The 23,194-nt window shown below is 34.7% G+C and overlaps 1 protein-coding gene across 7 annotated transcripts; it reads left to right on the top strand.

Moving 5' to 3' along the window:
* The first annotated feature begins 3,178 nt into the window (after window positions 1-3,178).
* On the top strand, window positions 3,179-22,594 carry pla2g4f.2 (phospholipase A2, group IVF, tandem duplicate 2). 7 transcript variants are annotated; one of them, XM_073928459.1, is made up of 22 exons: window positions 3,179-3,281; window positions 4,226-4,452; window positions 9,924-9,970; window positions 10,525-10,597; window positions 10,764-10,900; window positions 12,103-12,234; window positions 12,404-12,444; window positions 12,549-12,591; window positions 12,866-12,920; window positions 13,393-13,541; window positions 13,675-13,788; window positions 13,892-13,926; window positions 14,104-14,242; window positions 14,628-14,764; window positions 14,915-15,137; window positions 15,795-15,912; window positions 16,555-16,692; window positions 16,793-16,900; window positions 18,238-18,417; window positions 18,528-18,697; window positions 18,792-18,978; window positions 22,035-22,594. In XM_073928459.1, exons 3-22 carry the CDS (start codon window positions 9,962-9,964, stop codon window positions 22,274-22,276), a joined length of 2,430 nt encoding a protein of 809 aa, XP_073784560.1. In that variant the 5' UTR covers window positions 3,179-3,281; window positions 4,226-4,452; window positions 9,924-9,961; the 3' UTR covers window positions 22,277-22,594. The 7 variants fall into 7 exon arrangements, with proteins under 7 accessions (XP_073784560.1, XP_073784561.1, XP_021328790.2 ...); XM_073928460.1 differs by having other exon boundaries at window positions 4,226-4,275; XM_021473115.3 differs by lacking the exons at window positions 3,179-3,281; window positions 4,226-4,452 and adding exons at window positions 7,978-8,072; window positions 9,009-9,414.
* The last annotated feature ends 600 nt before the right edge of the window (window positions 22,595-23,194 follow it).

Raw genomic sequence — 23,194 nt, forward strand, 5'->3', positions numbered from 1 at the left:
ATGCAGTTTTTTTTTTTTTTCATTTTTGCAGATAAAGTATTTGGAATATATATCAAATATACTTCAGCTCTATGTATTGACCTTATTCCTCATGTACGAGCAGGCACAGCCATTTGAATCTTTTTGTCTGGAGATTTCTGCTCTCGTTCACTTCCATTGATTTTTAGACATTAAAAACTGTTTGTTATGATGCTTGATGTTGCAAACTGATATTTTCTTATTATATTATTCTGCTTTGTCTGTAGAGTCAAAAACACACTAGTTTGTAGAGGAAGTAGTTTGTCTATTTTCCAGTGTTTATTATTCCTAGTCATTTCTCCCATAGGGCACTGAATCGGATGTTCTAAAACAATCGCAAAAACGAGGGCACTTCCGCCTTGAAGAATAAGGTCAATATTAGGAGAAATAAAATGCATGACTTTATAAGGTATACTTTGTTAAAATGTGTAATGTATTTGTAATTCTAAAGTACTTTTACAATAGTGTCTCTTCAATAAAAATAAATAATGAAACGTGGCAGTATTTAGTGCATCATTATTTTGTAAATTCTATTATTCATTTTCTTTTTGGACAACGAGGAATAAACAATTCAGTAAAGTTGCTTTAGCAATGTTTACCAATATACAATTTACCAATATACAATTTTAAATTAGGTGAAACCAAAGAAGTTTGCTACACACAATTTAAAATATTCATTTGGGCCATTAACATGATTGGGCAGACTTGATGGTTTTTTAATTGGCTCAACACATTGTTTCTCATTGAGCCAATGTTGACAGGCTGTTGCTACAATTGAATTCAGATGTGACCAGTCACTAGAAAATATAGTTTGGGGAGACATTTATATTTAAATTTATTTAAATAAATTATTATATTTATTCATTTTTTACAGCATATAAATAATTAGAATTTATATTTATAACATAATTGTAAAAATTATTCAATCAAAAACTTGAATAAATTATTAAAATATGTGTTATTTATTGTATGTTTTTTATTATTAAAATTAACATTATTATGGCTTATTATATTATAGTTTTATTATAGTTTTCATAGTGCAGTTTGTTTTGGATTGTTTTGAAAATCAGGTTAAAAGGTTAATAATAATTCCAGAATTGTTACTTTTATTTATTAATTATAACTTGATAAAAATCAACATAATAGAGAAAAAAGAAAAGAATTGCAGCCTCTTTTATTTGTATTAAATAACAAATTTATTAATTGATTCATTTATTCAGAATGGTTGCTTCCACGAATCCTGCGACTTCCACATCTTCAGGTGATTCTGATGTAAATCTGCTGTCCAGAATCAGCTGGTTTGTCTTAGTCGGGCATCTCCGCTGAGACCAGTCCACTATGGGTGACCCTGCCGGTATCTGTGAAGTACCAGTGGCGAAGCTCTCAGCATCACTGATGCACACAAGCCCTCACAGCACGTCAAGCTGCAAACCACGTGAGGGACCCTAACCTAACCTACCCTAACCTAACAGACACCGCAAATCACCAAACGCATCGAAACTCTAAGAAGAGTCCAGCGACCGACCAGCAACACGAGAACACCTGCTCAGAAAACCTCGACAACCGCGCAGAAAACCACCTGAAACATCCTGAAGACCACCGAGCAAACCAAGAACTTCAAGTCAACAACACCAAGAATCAATAAAAACAACCAATTGATGAAACAAAACATGCAAAAGGAAACTTACTGTGAACTTGCTCTACAACTATGTACACTATATACATATATACATACGCAGGCCTGCAGTGTGGTTTGGGACACTGTGAAGACTCAGCGTCTGGCCCTCTTTCTTCTGGCCTTCTTAGGCAGTGGCTCTCCACTGATGTCCACATGGAATCGAGGAGCGATGCTGTTTGGCCCGGGTCCACATCTGCGTTCTGTAATCAGGATTCGTCCATCAGCCTGCACCGTCTCCTCCATCACAGGACACCTGAGCGCCTCCCACAGCCGCTGCTTGATCTCCAGGCCCAGCTGAAGGCTGTAGGGACGACTCTTAATCATGGGCTCGACCACAGAGCAGTAGATGTCCTGGTAGGCCTGAACGCTGTAGCCGTGGATAGAGAGTGGCTCCTCCTGCTGTCCCACGTCCACTGAAGGCACTGAGGATGCTGGACGGATGTGGGGAAGGACAGCCGCGTTCTTCAGGTGACGCTCCTCCAGACCTGGGGAAGAGACACAGCTGTAAGTGTGATCCAACCTGATCACAGCTGCAGGATCCTGAATAGATGGGACACCCTCCAGCAGGAAGTCCTTCAGGTGTGCTGGAAGACTCCTGGTTCGTCTGAGGCGCCGCTGCTCCATGAATATCAACTTTCCAAATCAGACAAATCTGAAGAAACTTGTCAAGCTGGAGAGTTGAAAGAGCTCAAGTGATCAGATTCAGAGAGATGTGTTGATTTCCAGTGTAAACTCAGGTTGCCGTGGTGACAGAATATTGGAGTCATTTAAATGTAAACAACACTTGATCAGCAGAAAGTCAATTAGAGCAGTAGAGGAGTTCTTCTCTGTTGCTTCTCTTTTACATAGTTTGTCATTTTTACAGTATAAACAAGTAAATATAGTGTGAACTAAACAAAAGGTGTAATACAGAAACATTAACACTTTCAGTTAAATTTGATTAAAATCAGTTAGGGTAAGCAGATATCCAGATAATTATTATTATTATTATTATTATTATTATTATTATTATTATTATTATTTTATTATAACTGGGTCTAGATCCCAAAACAATAATAAAAAGAAAACAAACATAAAATATTGTCTTTATTTAGCTATTTATTTATTTTCATAATTAATTTTTTTATCAAATTTTGTTGCAATCTAAGTTTATTTAACCAATTTTCAAATTTATTTTTTTTTTATCTGATCATATTTTTGCATTCATTATTTTATTATTAGATTATATAAAACAAAATTACCCTGTAAATAAAATAACTGTGGACACTGACAATTAAATATTGACTCAACAAATGACTTCACAATAATAAGCCCCAAACGAAAAAAAATATCCACATTGTTTATTTTAGCGGATGGTCTGAAGTAAAAATTACAAATATATAATCACCAAACATAAAACTGTGCTTTGCCTGTTTATCAAACAGAAGTGAAATAGTATTGGAGTTTGGCGAACAAACCTTGCAGCAAACAGCGCGTGTACGCATGCGCGTGAGAGTCGTTTGTTGGATCAGATCTAAATTCCAGCGCAGCAATGGCAGAACTCCGAAACATCATATTCAGGCGATTTTCCTTCCTCAAAGTTATGGTGAGTAGTGAATTCTGTATTTATTAAATCGTTTTTAAGTTTAGTCAAATGCAAGTCTCAGTAATTCCTGACATAAAACAAATAGCATGGGTATTACGTTAACAGTTAGCTAGCCGCTCCGTCATAATGTTGTACATAACATTAGCACTTTAACGTTAATTAACTTGCATACATTGTTCTGGCTAATTATATGTTACCGGTTGTCAGTTCTACTGTAGCCTTATTTATTTTCTATAAAACAAAATATTATGTAAAACACAAGCCTGCCTTATTGATTTCAACTTGAAAATATTAAACATTGATTTGGAGTTCTTAAAGGGACAGTTCACTCCCAAATCAAATTGTACTATTTACTCAGGCACATGTGGTTTCTTACTTTTGTAAGTTTCTTTCTTCTGTTGAACACTAAATGCCATATTTTGAAGAAAGCTGAAACCTGTAACCATTTATTTCCATGGTAGGAAAAACAAAGACTATGGAAGTCAATGGTTACAGGTTTCCAGCTTTCTTTAAAATATATTATTTACAGAAGATAGAAAGAAAAACAGGTTTGGAATAAGTGAAGGGAGAGTAAATTATGACAGAATTTTCAGTTTTGTGTGAAAGATAACCTGTTTTTTGTCTTCTGACGTTATTTACTCACTGTAAATCATATTTAGAACCATTGCTGTAAACAAACAGGTGCCTGGCCAAAGTGACATTTTACATATAAATGTGCAATTTACCACATGGCATTCTCACAGTATGGAAAGTATTAATTACTTTACTGTTACTAACTATGCTATTAATTATGTGAACATCCACATTCTGTCATTCTAAAATAGCATTTTCTGATCCAACAGGAATAGTGTTTTTGAAAATAACACAGTATTATGGTGACATTTGAATATGTATTTGATATAGACGTAATATTGACATTGCTATGTTATATTTTTAACATACAGGGCCATTGGAAAACCACACAACTACAATGAAGATGGGAATCCTTGAAACAGTAAGCAGTAGCAGCAGCAGCATGAACTTTAAGAGCCCTGTCAACTGTGCTGAATGTCTGCTGTCCTGGAAGAGGAGATGGTGTTTGACAATAGGAGACTTTATCAATGCATCTTTTGTGCTTTTGGATTATAGTATCCACTCAACCTGGAATACAATCACTAAATAGGTTTACATGGTAAATATTTAAAACAGATGCAGCTTTATGTGCTTGAAGTTCCTCTTGAAGATTTATTTTGCACTTTTCCTGAAACTTTTGTGAGTTTTTTTTTCCTGTTTTGGAGTCATGTGTCAACTGGGTAAAGTAACCCATTGTTTAGATTTGATGGTGTTTTTGACATTTTAATATTCATTCATTAATTTTCCTGCAGCTTATTCTCTTGTTTATCAGGGGGCGCCACAGCGGAATGAACCATTCATTTTCCTATGAAAATATATTAGATGTTTAATGTTAATGAATGGGTTTAACCATTAAAAATGTGATTTCATAAGTTCAGATTACCTTTTGTAGAATGAAAGTATTCAGGTGACAACACTAAACAATGGTTAAAGTAACCTCACAAAAATACTTACATTTTATGCAGTTTTTTTTTTTTTTTTCATTTTTGCAGATAAAGTATTTGGAATAAATATCAAATATACTTCAGCTCTATGTATTGACCTTATTCCTCATGTACGAGCAGGCACAGCCATTTGAATCTTTTTGTCTGGAGATTTCTGCTCTCATTCACTTCCATTGATTTTTAGACATTAAAAACTGTTTGTTATGATGCTTGATGTTGCAAACTGATATTTTCTTATTATATTATTATGCTTTGTCTGTAGAGTCAAAAACACACTAGTTTGTAGAGCAAGTAGTTTGTCTATTTTCCACAGTTTATTATTCCTAGTCATTTCTCCCATAGGGCATTAAATCGGATGTTTTAAAACAATCGCAAAAACGAGGGCACTTCCGCCTTGAAGAATAAGGTCAATATTAGGAGAAATAAAATGCATGACTTTATAAGGTATACTTTGTTAAAATGTGTAATGTATTTGTTATTCTAAAGTACTTTTACAATAGTGTCTCTTCAATAAAAATAAATAATGAAACGTGGCAGTATTTAGTGCATCATTATTTTGTAAATTCTATTATTCATTTTCTTTTTGGACAACGAGGAATAAACAATTCAGTAAAGTTGCTTTAGCAATGTTTACCAATATACAATTTACCAATATACAATTTTAAATTAGGTGAAACCAAAGAAGTTTGCTACACACAATTTAAAATATTCAATTGGGCCATTAACATGATTGGGCAGACTTGATGGTTTTTTATTGGCTCAACACATTGTTTCTCATTGAGCCAATGTTGACAGGCTGTTGCTACAATTTAATTCAGATGTGACCAGTCACTAGAAAATATAGTTTGGGGAGTCATTTATATTTAAATTTATTTAAATAAATTATTATATTTATTCAATTTTTACAGCGTATAAATAATTAAAATTTATATTTATAACATAATTGTAAATATTATTCAATCAAAAACTTGAATAAATTATTAAAATATTTGTTATTTATTGTATGTTTTTATTATTATGATTAATATTATTTTGGCTTATTATATTATAGTTTTATTATAGTTTTCATAGTGCAATTTGTTTTGGATTGTTTTGAAAATCAGGTTAAAAGGTTAATAATATTTGCAGAATTGTTACTTTTATTTATTAATTATAACTTGATAAAAATCAACATAATAGTGGAAAAAGAAAAGAATTGCAGCCTCTTTTATATGTATTAATTAACCAATTTATTAATTGATTCATTTATTCAGAATGGTTGCTTCCACGAATCCTGCGACTTCCACATCTTCAGGTGATTCTGATGTAAATCTGCTGTCCAGAATCAGCTGGTTTGTCTTAGTCGGGCATCTCCACTGAGACCAGTCCACTATGGGTGACCCTGCCGGTATCTGTGAAGTACCAGTGGCGAAGCTCTCAGCATCACTGATGCACACAAGCCCTCACAGCACGTCAAGCTGCAAACCACGTGAGGGACCCTAACCTAACCTACCCTAACCTAACAGACACCGCAAATCACCAAACGCATCGAAACTCTAAGAAGAGTCCAGCGACCGACCAGCAACACGAGAACAACTGCTCAGAAAACCTCGACAACCGCGCATAAAACCACCTGAAACATCCTGAAGACCAACGAGCAAACCAAGAACTTCAAGTCAACAACACCAAGAATCAATAAAAACAACCAATTGATGAAACAAAACATGCAAAAGGAAACTTACTGTGAACTTGCTCTACAACTATGTACACTATATACATATATACATACGCAGGCCTGCAGTGTGGTTTGGGACACTGTGAAGACTCAGCGTCTGGCCCTCTTTCTTCTGGCCTTCTTAGGCAGTGGCTCTCCACTGATGTCCACATGGAATCGAGGAGCGATGCTGTTTGGCCCGGGTCCACATCTGCGTTCTGTAATGAGGATTCGTCCATCAGCCTGCACCGTCTCCTCCATCACAGGACACCTGAGCGCCTCCCACAGCCGCTGCTTGATCTCCAGGCCCAGCTGAAGGCTGTAGGGACGACTCTTGATCAAGGGCTCGACCACAGAGCAGTAGATGTCCTGGTAGGCCTGAACGCTGTAGCCGTGGATAGAGAGTGGCTCCTCCTGCTTTCCCACATCCACTGAAGACACTGGGGATGATGGAAGGATGTGGGGAAGGACAGCCGCGTTCTTCAGGTGACGCTCCTCCAGACCTGGGGAAGAGACACAGCTGTAAGTGTGATCCAACCTGATCACAGCTGCAGGATCCTGAACAGATGGGACACCCTCCAGCAGGAAGTCCTTCAGGTGTGCTGGAAGACTCCTGGTTCGTCTGAGGCGCCGCTGCTCCATGAATATCAACTTTCCAAATCAGACAAATCTGAAGAAACTTGTCAAACTGGAGAGTTGAAAGAGCTCAAGTGATCAGATTCAGAGAGATGTGTTGATTTCCAGTGTAAACTCAGGTTGCCGTGGTGACAGAATATTGGAGTCATTTAAATGTAAACAACACTTGATCAGCAGAAAGTCAATTAGAGCAGTAGAGGAGTTCTTCTCTGTTGCTTCTCTTTTACATATTTTGTCATTTTTACATTATAAACAAATAAATATTGTGTGATCTAAACAAAAGGTGTAATACAGAAACATTAACACTTTCAGTTAAATTTGATTAAAAGCAGTTAGGGTAAGCAGATATCATGATAATTATTATTATTATCATAAGGTTTAGATCCTAAAACAATAATAAAAATGAAAACATACATAAATATTGTCTTCAGTTGATTATTTATTTTCATAATTAATTTTTAGCAAAGTTTGTTAATCTAACTTTATTTAACCAAATTTCTAATACGTTTTTTTATCTGATCATATTTTTGCATTAATTATTTTATTATTAGATTATATAAAACAAAAATATACTGTAAAAAAATAATTGTGGACACTAATAATTAAATATTGACTCAACAAATGACTTCACAATAATTAGCCCCAAACAAAAAAACAAACACTTTATTAATTTTAGCTGGTGGTCTGAAGTTAAAATTACAAATACATATTCACCAAACATATTAAATTTTGCCCAGCCAGTTATTCAACAGAAGTGAAATAGTATTTGGAGTTTGGCAAACAAACTTTGCCGCAAAAAGCGCGTGTACGCATGCGCGTGAGAGTCGTTTGTTGGATCAGATTTAAATTCCAGCGTAGCTCCTCCGAAACATCATATTCAGGCGATTTTCCATCATCAAAGTTATGGTGAGTAGTGAATTCTGTATTTATTAAATCGTGTTTAAGTTTAACCAAGTGCAAGTCTCAGTAATTCCTGACATAAAACGAAAAGCATGGGTATTACGTTAGCTAGCCGCTCCGTCATAATGTTGTACATAACACTTTAAGGTTAATTACAGACATGTGTTCTTTTTGCCTCTTTAATCTCTTTTTTTTAATATACTGTGATTGTATATTCTCATTTTCGTATAAAAAAACATTAATTACAGACATTACTCTGGCTAGTTACCGGTTGTCAGTTTTACAGTAACGTTAGCCTTATTCAATTACTATAAAACTAATTATGTAAAACACAAGCCTGCCTTATTGATTTCAACTTGAAAATATTAAACATTGATTTGGAGTTGTTCTTAAAGGGACAGTTCACTCCCAAAATAAATTGTACTATTCACTCAGGCACATGTGGTTTCAAACTTTCGTAAGTTTCTTTCTTTTGTTGAACACTAAATGCCATATTTTAAAGAAAGCTCAAAACCTCTAACTGTTTACTTATATAGTAGGAAAAACAATGATACGCATTATGCACTATGGAAGTCAATGGTTACAGGTTTCCAGCTTTCTACAAAATATATTCTTTTGAGTTTAACAGAAGATGGGAAAACAAACAGGTTTGGAACAAATGAAGGGAGAGTAAATTGTGACATAATTTTCAGTTTTGTTTTTTGACTTTATTTACTCACTGTATATGATATTTTAAACAATTGCTGTAAACAAACAGGTGCCTGGCCACAATGACAATGCAATTTACAGCATAGCAATCTCACAGTATGGAAACTATTGAAAGTATAGTATGGAAAGTATTAATTTAAATTAATTAAAAATTATGTTAATGGCATGGTGAGAATTGTATTAATATATGTACACTTAGTATTGACATTGTTATTTCATATTTTTAACATACAGGCCCATTGGAAAACCACACAACTACAACGAAGATGGGAATCCTTGAAACAACATCAGCAGCATGATTAACTTAAAGACCCCTGTCAATTGTGCTGAATGTCTGCTGTCCTGGAAGAGGAGATGGTGCTCCAACTTAGAGACTATCAATGTGATTTTTTTGTGCTTTTGGATTATAGTATCTACTCAACCTGGATTACAAGGACTTTCTAGACATGTTCGCATAGTAAATATTTGAAAAAGATGCATCTTCATGTTCCTAAAGTTAATTCCTCTTGAAGATTTTTGTTTCACTTTTTTATGTTTTTTTCGTCTTTTCTGGAATCATCTGTGCCAACTGGGTTAAGTTGTAGAAATTTCAGGCACATGCATGATATTATGAACAAAACAACCTACGTTAGCTGTACAGGTAAACAACGCAGTGTAAACAGTTTATAATGGCTCAATTTTCTTCATTCAGAGCATGAATCAGCAGGAGTGACGATAATGTGGCATGTGAATAAAACAGGGCTTGGCTGATATTTACGGGCATGGAAGGGTAATCTCTGAAATGTTGCTCACTCCGCATCTTAGGAGTTTTAAAGCATATCATGAGCCTCAGTGCATCACATTTATTTTATTAATCAGTCAAAACCAATCAAGTATCTGTAAAGTTGCCATTGAAAACATATTTCACGATAATTATTTTGCAACCTGCCAGATCTACAAAACATTAACAATAATACATTTTAGAGATGGATGATGAGCAAATAAAGGGTGGAGATTATTGTAAGCAAGCTTCATGGACCCAACTTCAGTGCTATAACTCAAGACACTATCAAATGTATTATCAGGGAAAAAAGGGATGGACAAACTAGTTTCTCAGGTTTTCTTTGTTATATGTGACTTTGACTGGTGCAATCTTCATTTCTTATTTAGTTCTGAGACTTCACTGCAGGCCTGCTGAGGAGAAAACAATGCTGAAGGTATTATTTAGCTCATGGACATTTGACTGTAATTAATTACAATGCTTTTTTGTTCGTTTTGCCTGTTGTGAAGATTATGTCCAACCAAGGGCTGAAAAGGTTATTAAAAAGTGGTTCAAAAGATTTTGTTATTTTTTATTGAAACTGAATCTATTGAGAATGAATATAATATAATTAATATTGCCATCTTTATTATGTTATTGTTTTAACTCATTCATAGTTGGATGGTCATAAAACAGATTTGTTTTTCAAACAGAACAGAAGTAAAACATTTACCAAACTTAAAATTGAAATGTACAAAAACCAAAGTGCTTGCAATAATATTAAACACAATTGTATTTATATACATTTATTTATTTATTTACATTTTTATATATTTTCATTAGTCTTGAAGTTAAGCCTCAGGTTTAAATGAGTGAAGCTTACATATTCCATATGTACTGTATATATTCCATGCAACACAACTTCTCTATTAAGATCAGTAATCATGTTTCTGTCCAAAATTTCCTTTAAAATGTAAATATATCTGTTTTTATTTTACTTTTGTTTCACAGATAGAGTTGATGCCATACTGGAACCTCAGTGTCACTGTGTTGAGGGGAACATTCAGTCAGTCATATGATGTTTGTGAGTTGTCAATCAGCCTCTGAAAAACTTTGTGACTTGTGGAGAACTAATGATAAATATGCTTTGTAACATAAATATTTAGCTTGATTTAGCTGTCTTTGATTAGAATACCTATTTCATGTAATAATCATGCTTGGTGTGCATTGATTGAGCTATGTCTGTCCAGTGTCCAAAAATGACTGCTACGTCACGTTAAAGTTACCCACGGCCAGTGCCTGCTGTCACCGCACCAAGACTGTGAAAAATAGTAATGAACCAAAATGGAATGAAACTTTCCATTTCAGAGTGCACAGTGGTATTAAGGTAAGAAATACTGTTTTAGACAATTGCAAAAATTTTTAAATAATATCCTTGATGACGTAAAACATTAAGTTTCTCCACCCTCATTGTTCTTGACTAACGTGACAAATAAGGTTGATTTCAATAATAGTGGTTAATAGTGGTAATCTGGTTGACAACAAAGCCATTTTACATAGAAGTAATTAGATTAATTACTGTACTTAATCAAACTTTCATCACATTTATGTAACCATCAAAACAGTTCTCATAACGCTTGTTTAATTCTCAGCTAGTGGCTAAATTTGATTGCAGTACCTTAAAAATATACTTTCTGTGAATTTCTGTAACAAAGTACAGTAGATTGTACAACTTTTATCCAGTCTGTTTTTGCCTTTATCACCCAAAATTAAAAATAATTACTTACCTTTTACTAACCCTCATGTGGTTCCAAAAGAATTCGAAAATCTTTCTTCTATTCAACACAAATTGAATATATATACTTTTCTAAAGAAGAAAATTAAGAATGTTGAAAACCGGTAGGCACAAACATCCACAATACTAATAATGCCAATGACTACTTTTTTTTTTTTTTTTTTTTTAAGCATTGTTCATAATAGCTTCTTTTGTGTTCAAAAAAAGAAAATAAATGAAATGACAGAATGTTCATTTTCGGGTAAACTATCCTTTTAAAATTGAACTAAAGGCATAATGAGATCAGCTTTGATTTACACAAATAGATAATGTACTTTTGTAACTACATCCGCAATGTTTTTGAAATTAAAATAATATTTAACGTTTTTAATATTGTCATTTTGATTTAAAAAATGCATCCTTGGTATGTCAGTCTGATGTTATTGCTGCCATTTTTTTCAGTTGATTCCAGCGAGTCAAAACACCAATGGCATAAAGACAACTTAACTGTACTAATAAGACATGGCTGCAGATTTCGTTATTGGGGGAGTTTGGAGTTTTTATTGTTTGTTAGTTCACAAAATCAAAATGTTTTGCAGTGAGATTTAAGCTTCAGACTCATCTGCGGATTAAAACACAACTCTCATGAACAAAATATTGTTAATCCACAAGTGTACCTTATGCTTCAACCCTAAAGTAGTACATGTTTAGCTTCAGCCCACGTTTACATTACTACAGACCAGAATTGTCTCACAATAATAATTTGATTTGGTTGTTTTGCTTTTCTAAAGTAGACTGTATTTTTGTCTTTTCAGAACATTCTGGAATTCCACATGTTTGATGCTGACAAATTAACGAAAGATGACCATTTATCCACCATCCTTTTCGACATCAGTAACCTCACACCTGGACAAAAGCAGACCAAATGCTTCATGTCAGATGACGAGGTATTGTATGTAATTTGGAATTAGAAAATGACATATAATATCTCCTTTTATTTAAAAAAGTTTTTAAAGTCAAAGCCTTTGGTATCCATTACTTCAAATAAATGAATGCATGTCAAGTATAGTCCTATGAATGCATGTCAAGTATAGGCCTATTTTTTATTTATTCTAGAGAAGGGGTGCACTGTGGGTAGAGTTTGAGATGACTGTGAGGTGAGTTAAAATAAAATTGTTAAAAATTATGGGGAAAAGAACTTAAAAACAGTTATAAAGGTGGCAAAAATGTTTTGTTTATGTTCTCTATTTTTTTTCTCCAGCTCTGAGAAGCCTATACCATACTTTTCTAACGGAGTACTGATGGTAAGAGTTTTGACATATTTAAATCTAAAGGTAATATTAGCGCTCCTGAGAAACTGTAATTCTTTTTCAAGAACTGTGAAATAGGACTATGAAATATTTGAAAAATATTAATTTTTACTTTTCTTCCATCTAGGGACATTTTTATATTTTACAGATTAAATATATAAAAACTCCATTAGTTTCCATTAAACAAAACTGACTGTAATTTGAAAATCGTTGTTGAATTAAAAGAAAAGCAAAAGCAATTTTTTCTTTCCATCCCACTCATTTCTAGGCAGGTCCATTCTGTGCACTGGATGTGAAGTTGCAAAAACATCTGAAGACAAATGGTAAACAGAAGAACATTCAATCATTTCTGAGCTTTGACGTCAAGAATTTTACTCATACAAATTTACATACACTGTAAAAATGCTGAGTTCCACACAATTCATTTATGTTGTCCCAACACAAGTCGATTAACTTAATAGTTTTAAAAAATCTTAAGTGTATTGAACATAAAAAGTAAAGTTGTCCCAATACTTCAGAATTGTGTTGTTTCAACTCATTTTAAATGCGTAGTTTAAACAAGCAGCAAATTTTTTTTTTGAGTGTAAAGCTAACCACAATGTGACATTAATATATACAAGCTTTATAATGACAACTGAACAATTATAACTGAAATTATAACCAGTTTTTGGTGGTAATTTAAGTCAACAGTTATAATTTACAGTAAATTTTGTACTAATTAGAAAAAAAAATCAATTAAAGGCGATGGAATAAGTATGTTGTAAAAATTAAGATTTTTTTCTGCATTTACCTCAGCTGAGAACAAGATGATGTTAAGACTGCGCGGCGCATATAAGGAAGACTGTATGATCCTGAGCTCTGATGAAAACTCAAGCTGCTTGCAGAACACGTGCTTCTACATCAACAGAGATCTGGAGACTGAGTTTAGTCTCTTACCCCCAAAAGTGTGTGACCGATTACACAGATGATCTCAGAACATTTTTTTAACAACTTTTACCAAATTAAATAAGGAATACAAAATAAGCAACGTATGACAAAATATGAATCTTGCTTATTTGTTTGCATTTTTTTTCCTAGGCTGGGGCAGAAATGGATGAGAAATATGCAAATACTGCAGACATTTTGTCATCTGTTCCTATGAAACCTTTATCGGCCAAACAGCAAATGAAACTCTCCATGCCTATTGCACAGGTACGTACTGGTAAAATCAGATTTTTATTGTATATCTATACATTTTTCCAACGTACTGTAAAATGAAAAGCTAGTAACTAATTGGAGTAATAATTTATTTTAGGGTGAAGTGCATCTAGAACTGAACACAGAGGATTGGTAAACAATCTTTTCTATAACCGTTTAAATAAACTTCTTTTGCATGCAATTTATTGATCAAAACTGAATGCTTTTAATTGTGTAATTGATTATAATTAAATAAGATAAATCACAAGGAACTACCAGCATTTTCTCAACTGATTCCATGAGTCATGTGAATGTGTTTTTGTTCTAAAGCTTAGATGAAGAAATGGATGTGCGTTTGGAATTTGATATTCCAGTGGAGGAGAAGAATTTTCTGCTGAAGAGAAGAAAAGTTGTTTCACAAGCTCTTCAGAAAGCTCTGAATCTCGGCTCTGCACCAGATCCCAGCAAGGCAAGAACACAAACACTCACATAAAGGCATTCAGCAGATAATAGGATAATGGCCTGACATGCATATTTTATTTTTATTTTATTTCTGGGTGGAGTTTGCATGTTTTCCATGTGTAAATTTAATTAAATTAATCACATTTAAAATGAATAGTACTGTCAAACAATTATTTGTGGCTAATCAAATTCAAAACAAAAATTTGTATCTACATAATATATGCATGTATATTTATTATGTATAATATAAATAGCACTAAAAGTTATTATAAATGTATTGAACATATTTACTGACATAATGTTACAAGAAGTTAATTAATGTCACATATACTGTATATGCATATACTAATTTAAAACTACTGTGTCTATATAAATCTATGATGATTCTTCAGGTCCCACTGGTTGCTGTGGTGTGCTCTGGAGGTGGGACCAGAGCGATGACAGCCACATTCGGAGGCCTAAGAGCTCTGCAAACGCTCCAACTTCTTGATGCAGTCAGTTACATCACAGGGGTTTCTGGGTCTACCTGGTAAATGTAAAATTAATATAAATTTAAAAAGCAATACAGGCAACACATTAACATTTGCAACTCTAAATCAGTAGTTCTCATCTGTTTTGTATCATAGCTTTTAGATTACATAAATGTCATGTGAATAATTATTTTTATCTTATCTCACAGGACTATGGCTTCACTTTATAGTGATGCTAACTGGTCAAACAGTGACCTAAATGTGGCTATGGAGTCTGTAAAAAAGGAGATCTCTAAAAGTGTGTTTAGTGTATTTTCACCTGAGCAGCTACAGCACTACAAAGAGAAGATGGAGGAGCGAGAGAAACAAGGACACCTTGTATCTCTCATAGACATGTGGGGTCTGGCTATAGAGTACCTCATCCATGGAAAGGTACTCTGTGTCTTTAATATCAGATGCAAAACTCATTTTATAAGCATAAAAATATCAAATTTAAATGCAGTGTGCGAATTATATATTGACTATCAGGGGGGTCATCTTTTTCGGTAATGTTAGTTTGTTTAATACATCCTTCATGAAACAAATGTATGCATTCATTTAAATGACATTTAATTTAATGAAACATTAGTTTTCAGTGTTTTGTGGGATATTTTGTGTATTGTGTATTTGTGACCTACAATATCATCTGATTAGCTGTTTCAGAGGTTACTGTATATCAAACTTTTCATCTAATTTTACTTTACTTTTAGGCTAAATGTAGAAACAAACACCTATTTGTGAACACTTACCATGTCTATTGGTGTAGACTGATTGATGTGTTTATGCTTTCACAATGGTATAATCCATCATAGGGGTGGTCAAATATATATTTATATTATCTATGTATTTTTAAGTATTAGCATTAGTATTTAAGATACAGATCAGAGCAAACTATTTCTCACTAGTTAGATGGCTGACCCCCCCTCCCCCATGCTGTTTTGATGTCCTTTAGGAGGAAACAAATATTAATTAGCGGGGTCTGTCCCCTCTAAACCCCCTTGTAATTCGCATCTTGTTTAAATGTAATTTAACAATTATTTTCTTCCTCAGAAAAAATTGGGTACACTATCAGACCAGCAGATGGCACTGTGTAATGGCCAGAACCCACTTCCCATCTACACAGCTCTCAACATGAAGAACGGCAAGACGGGATGTATCATAGAGACTGGTGGGCAGTGTCTTTAATTCACTTTGGCTTATGTAATCGCCTACCACTTCCTGTCCTGCAAGATAATGGTCCATTAAGGTCATGTTTATTATGTTTGTTACTTAACAGATCAATTCTCTGGATTGAGAGCAGCTGAAAGTGCTTACGTTAGATATTAGTGACGGGAGAAACAAACTTTTGAATCAACAACTGGAATCAACTGTCCTAAAACAATTCACTGTTTCAAAAGTTCAAAACTGTTTAAATGCATCGAAAACTCAAATGATTACAAAAAATGTAATCTATTAAAAGCAACAAATGAACAAATCAACACAACATTAAATATGAATTGTGTGTATAATATGTCTAATTTTCAAGTCAATAGAGGCATTAAGTTAATCAGATCAACTGCAATTCCTACTTTTTATTACACAAATTTAATTTCAATGTCTAAGAAATAAATCAAGTTCACAGAGGTTATCACCCTCTAGTGATAGCAAGGATGCAACTGTATGACATCATCATAATGCCTATATTATTTGATTTTGGTATTTTCTCCAAATCACTGGTTTGAAGCAAAGACTTCAACAAGAAAATGTTTGAAACCTTCACAAATCAGCATTTTAAAGGCTTCTATCATGCTTCTCTTTGCTCTCTTGTCAGAATGGTGTGAGTTCACTCCATATGAGGTGGGATTTACCAAGTATGGCGCCTTTATACCTGCACAAAACTATGGGAGTGAATATTACCTCGGTCACATGGTCAAGAAACTCCCTGAAGCTGGAATATACTCTCTGTTGGGTAAATAGATGTAAATGCACTTGGAGTAGTAAATCATAACAAGTCAATGATAGTGACTTATTGTTCTCAAAATGTCAGTCAGAATGTGTTATGTTTACAGGAATCTGGAGCAGTGTTTTCTCTTTGAGTCTGACTCAGCTTTGGACTGTCGTGACTGGAGTGATTCCCTCCTGGGCCAGCAAGGTTGGGGAAGAAGTGAACCACACAGGTAAGAGAAAAGCAATGAGTTTGAGCACAGGAGAAAATGTCACCAGGTAGTGAAGCTTTTTATTTCTTAGGCCACCTGTTTTATTAAAAGGATAGTTCACCCAAAAAAAATTATTCTTTCACCATTTACACACCTTTTGCTTGATCAGAATTTGAGTTTCTGTCTTTTGTTAAACACAAATGCTGGTAGCTAGTGCCATTGATTTCCAGAGTTTTTTTCCTATGATGGAAGTCAATGGGTGCCAGCCAGTAACCAGCATTCTTAAAAATATAATCTTTTGTGTTCAACAGAAGACAGAAACTCAAGGATTTACAATCACATGAAGGAGAAAATAATTTAATTGATCTACTATGATTTAATGAATAAAATTTAATTAAAATACAAAAAAATAATCACCAGCCTGTAACTTAAGCCTCTATAGATAACATTACATTTGTTGGCAGTACACTTTATTACACATTTATTATTTATTTATTTCACATAAAGATTGTAACTTCTACATTAGTAGGTCAAAAAAGCACTCTTAATTTCAACTAATTGCATTTAATATAACTTTAAACTACAATCAATATTTTTTTTTTTCAACTGCAAGTAACATGGACTTAAGAAAGTAAGAACTGACTGATTCACTTTGACTGGGTTAATTTGCCTGCAACTTTCCATCATTTAAGATAATGGTCCATTATGGTCAGTAAGTAATTGTGTTCCTCCAATGATCAATTATTTATATTGACATTGGCCGACTAAAGTGCTTACTGTAAATTTGCTGCCCATGCTTCTCTGCGTTCTCTCTCTATCTTTTAAATTGTTTTCTGGCAGTGCAATTTATGAGGAAAACTTGGATATTAATGCAAAAATATGAAATTTTCACTGCTAGAGGGCATGTATTCATAACAAACAAGTGTGCATTGTGGAATCATGGGAGTTGTAGTATTCGTTACATCAGGACTCCTGCAGAAATCATGTTCACGGATAATCTAAATCAGTGGTTCTGCTCCTGTTTTTAGAAATAGTTTTGAAACAAATCTTTGCACTTAACAAATGAAGTTATGAAATTAAAAATGTAATTACTGTCTTCAGTTATAAACACACTCTTAGCTCATTGAGAAAAAAAGCATAACCCCTTTTGACAATGCACAGATGCAGTTTTTTTTTCATCCTTAAAATAGCAAAAGTGGATTGTAATATTGCCCTTAGTGCTTTTGTGCCATGCACATTAAACTTTGTGCTTAGATCAATAAAATAGAGGCCTATGTCTAATCATTTCATAAAACTGTGTGCAGACTAAGTATATGCATTTTGTTTTATCTATATGCAAAAAAATCCATTATCAATAGACACGGACAACAAACCATCAACATCGAACACGCTTCATGTCAACCCTATGACTGAACTGGCAAAAAAGCTAAGCAACTTTTTAACCAGCCGCCCCATTATCAGCCAAGTGTTCAACTTCCTGAGAGGCTTCCAACTGCACAGGAACTACACTGAGAACTGTGACTTCACCGCATGGAAAGGTCAGAACATCATTTATGCAGTTCAGTTTAGCTTAATTAGCACCATTCCTTCTTTGAATCAGTTTAATCTCACAAGGCATGGTCTTAATTATAAAGTGGACTTTTTGCAGACACACATCCAGACGCTTTCCCGAACTCCCTGACACCAGCAGATGCCACGCTTGGTCTGGTGGACTCTGCTTTTGTCCTCAAATCTGGATTTCCTCCTGTGTTACGCTCTAATAGACTCGCAGATGTTATTCTTTCTCTAAACTATGCTTGGGACTCAGACCACTTCAAGGTGAGAGTCACCAGAAAGACCTGTCAAATTTTGATGAGAAAAATAATGAGGACAAATTTGATTTGGTTGTTTATGTCTGTGTCCATTACTGTAGATCTTAAAGGAAACTCAGGAGTACTGCAGGGAGCACAAGACTCTATTTCCAAAGATCGATTTCAAAAAGTTGGAGACTGAGCCAATCAGGGAAGTGTATGTGTTTGAAGATGAAGAGAATCCAGAGGTTCCCATAGTGCTTCACTTTCCCTTAATCAATGTCTCATTCAAACAGTTCAAAGCTCCAGGTGAGTATTGCCCTCATTACCTTTAATATCATCATCATTTGTACCATCAAAACACATTGGAGTTCACCTAATCCATCCTGTCATGTTCATCAGGCATGTTCACACCAAGTGACAATGATATAGTTAAAATATATACTAAAAATGTACTACACCATTGTATACTATAGGAATGATGTAGTTTGAAGTTATGGAAGAAGTTTCAAATATATGTGTGTGTATATACAGTGAGGCCAATAAGTATTTGATCACCCTGTGATTTTTCAATATCTCCTACTTAGAAATCATGGAGGGGTCTAGAATTTTCACCATAGGTGCATTTGCACTTCCAGAGACAAAATCTCAAAATAAAAATCCAGAAATCACTTTGGATGATTTTTTAACAATTTATTTGTAAATTAGTGTGTCAAATAAGTATTTGATCACTTGCTTTTCAGCCAGATTTCTTACCCTCAAAGACCTGTTATTTTGCGTTTAAATAGTCCAGCTACACTCTGCTCATGATTTTAATTTAGTAGCACCCGTTTGAGATTGTTAGCAGTCAAAAAGCCACCTGTGCACTCCACAATCAGTCAAAAGTCTAAGTAGCAACATGGGCAAACCAAAGAGCTGTCAAAAGACACAAAAGACAAAATTATAGACCTTCACAAAGCTGGAAAGGGCTACGGGACAATTGTCAAGCAGCTTGGTGAAAAAAGAACAACCGTTGGAGCAATTGTCAAAAAGCGGAAGAGGCTAATAATAACCGTCAATGTCCCTTGGACTGAGGCCCCATGGAAGATCTTTCCTTGTGGGGTATCAATGATGCTAAGCATGGTCAAGAATCAGCCCAGAACTACACAGGAGGAGCTGGTCAATGCCGTGAAGAGAGATGGAACCACCGTTTCCAAGGCTACCATCAGTAATACATTAAGACGTCATGGTTTAAAATCTTGCATCGCAAGGAAGGTTCCTCTGCTTAAGTCAACCCATGTTTGAAGTTTGCCAGAGACCATCTGGATGATCCAGAGGAGTCATGGGAGAAAGTGCTGTGGTCTGATGAAAACAAAGTAGAACCTTTTGGTCTTAACTCCATTTGTCGTGTTTGGAGGAAGAAGAATGATGAGTATCATCCCAATAATACCATACCTACAGTGAAGCATGGGGGCTGGAAGCATTATGCTCTGGGGGTGTTTTTCTGCACAGGGGACTGCACTGTATAAAGGAGAGGATGACCAGGCCATGAATGGTGAAATGTTGGGCAAAAACCTTTTTCCCTCAGTCAGAGCATTAAAGATGGGTCGTGGCTGGGTCTTCCAACATGACAATGACCCAAAGCACACAGCTATGAAAACCAAGGAGTGGCTCCGTATGAAGCATATCAAGGTTCTGGAAGGGCCTAGCCAGTCTCCAGACCTAAATCCAAAGGAAAATCTTTGGAGGGAGCTGAAACTCTGTGTTGCCCAGCGACAGCCCCAAAACCTGACAGATCTAGAGTAGATCTGCATGGAGGAGTGGGCTAAAATCCCTCCTGCAGTGTGTGCAAACCTGGTGAAGAGCTACAGGAACCGTTTGACCTCTGTAATTGTTAACAAAGGCTTCTGTCCCAAATATTAAGCATTTTTGACTCAAGTGATCAAATACTTATTTGACACACTTATTTACAAATAAATTGTTTAAAAATCATACAATGCAATTTCTGGATTTTTATTTTTAGATTCGGTCTCTCACATTGAGAAGGACCTATGGTGAAAATTCTAGACCCCTCCATGATTTCTAAGTAGGAGATATTGAAAAATCACAGGGTGATCAAATACTTATTGACCTCACTGTGTATATATATATAAATGTTTTACTGAAGATCTAATAAAACAATGAAATCAAAATCCACCCTGCTTTAAAGAGCTTGCGTTTATAATAAAGAAAATGTGGATGCTTAAAGTTATCATTACAGTATTGTTGTTGTCTCTATGATTATCATTCTAAATGAGAATGGACATTAAGGCCCAATCCCAATTCTACCCCTTAGTCCTTCCTTTTACCCCTGCCCCTCATTTTGCACTTTCCCGTAAAGGGGAAGGGATAGATAGCCCTTCTAATGTATTTTTCAGGACCACACTCGAAACCAAAGGTTAAGCAAATTTTCCAGAATACACCATCTACAACGACAGTATAGCTGCACCCGGAAGTAAGGAGATCCACAAATTTGTATTTTTATCATTATTAGGAATTTTTACAACAAACAAGTACATGTTCGTGTTTTACTGTGATGCTTAAAAAAACCCGCTAAAATAAAAACTGCTAAATTTCTTGACACAAACTCCTGTACAGCAGTCCCACAACATTCTGACACTCGATGCCACTCGAATACCCTGTCAGAAAAGTCTAGTGGCTGGGAATGAGCTTTTTACAGTGTCTGCTATAATGTTAATGTTGTTTTTGTGTGTTTACATAGATGAATATGGACAATGTGTAAATACACGAAACAGTTATGATCTTATTGCCACATTATATTGTTATGATAACATAATACATGCCTTCAGTGATTTTCAGAAGATAAATACCAAAAAAATAACACAACTGAAATAACTACAGCAGTCGCGATCGTCTGATCTCATATGAAGCATGAAATCGCAATGACATCTGATGATGTGTACAGGTGTTGAAGTGGTTTCCCATTTCTTAGGGGTAAATTTTGAAGCCCTTTCCCTTCACACTCGGTTTTAATGGCCAAGGGGAAGGGGAAAGGGAATGGGTAGGGGTACAAAAATAGAATTGGATTTGGGCCTTATTCTCCAAAAAGTAGATATTTAAAGAATGTTTTTTTCCATTGCATTGATATTCAGTGGAATCTAAAACAACTAAGGACCCAACTGACTTTCATTGTGTGCACTGAAAAAAGTTGTCTTTATAATATCTAATAAATTCTATTTATATTAAAATATTCCTGTTAACTATTCAACTGTTAATCTTAAATTTGGATTCTTCTGTGAAATTAAATCAACCTCATAATCTACTGATTGTAAATACTACTGCTACTACTACTAAAAGAGTGTGCGTGCCTGTGTGTGTGTTGTTAGGAAAGAGGCGAGAAGGTAAAGTGGAGATGAAGGAAGGAGATTTTGATGTTGACTTCACCAGAATGTTCTGTCCATTCTCCACTCTCAATCTTACCTATGAGCCTGAAAATTTCCAGAAACTGTCCAGCCTCACCGCCTACAACATTCTGAACAACAAAGACGTAATTTTAAATGCCCTCAAAAAAGCACTTAAGAGAAACAAAGAGAAAAATCCTATTACAACAAACGTGTCAAAATTCTAGCTTTGACTTTTAGTCAGGCTTTGCAGCAGGAGCAATTGGAGCAACTGATGTTCATATATCTACTTATAAAATGATGAATTATAAGCATATTTCAATCAAAAATGCCATTGTTCATCATCATAATCATCGGTGGAAATGCTCTTCTGTGGATTGTCCTTCAACATTGACATTCATATTAAACTGAACTGAATCAGGTTTAATCTATACCAGCATTATACTATACTCTGTTTTCTGCTTGATATGCTATGATTTTCCATAATCTGAAATGTTGCCATGGCTTTTATTCTTAAGAAATAAAGGTGACTTGACATATAAACCTATATATGGCCTTCTGTATGTTTAAGAAAAAAGCTCTAATAATTTCAATTTCTGGGGCGGCATGGTGGCACAGTTGAAAGCACTGTTGCCCCACAGCAAGAAGTTTGGTATTTCTGTGTGGAATTTGCATGTTCTCCCAGCGTTCGCTCAGGTTTCTTTCGGGTGCTCCGGTTTTCCCCACTGTCCAAAGACATGTGTTCTAGGTGAATTGGATAAACTAAATTGTCAGCGGCTGTTTTTCATTAATTTATAAAAAGCACACAAACATACAGACAGTAATATGTAACTTTCTGTTCAATGTTATGGGTCAATGATGCTAATTCCGCACAAATCCATCATTCCCCTTTCTGGCTGTTCTGTCTATGAATGAACTAACGTTATGTAACTGTTCATGTGTGCTTCCTTGTTGGTTAACAATGTTATATTTCATTGCACAAAAATTAATCTATCAGGCTTTTTGGCTAAAAATAGAGCAATCTTGGTTTCATTTGTTATTATTAAATTATTTGTAAATTTCACCTCTCCTGCTGAGCATGAACTAAGTTGTTGAATGGTGAGCGTATGAGACGGCAAGGCTAAGCTAGCTTCAATTTTGATTGA

Source organism: Danio rerio, chromosome 17 (genome assembly GCF_049306965.1).
Source record: "Danio rerio strain Tuebingen ecotype United States chromosome 17, GRCz12tu, whole genome shotgun sequence".
Classification (NCBI taxonomy): Eukaryota; Metazoa; Chordata; class Actinopteri; order Cypriniformes; family Danionidae; genus Danio; species Danio rerio.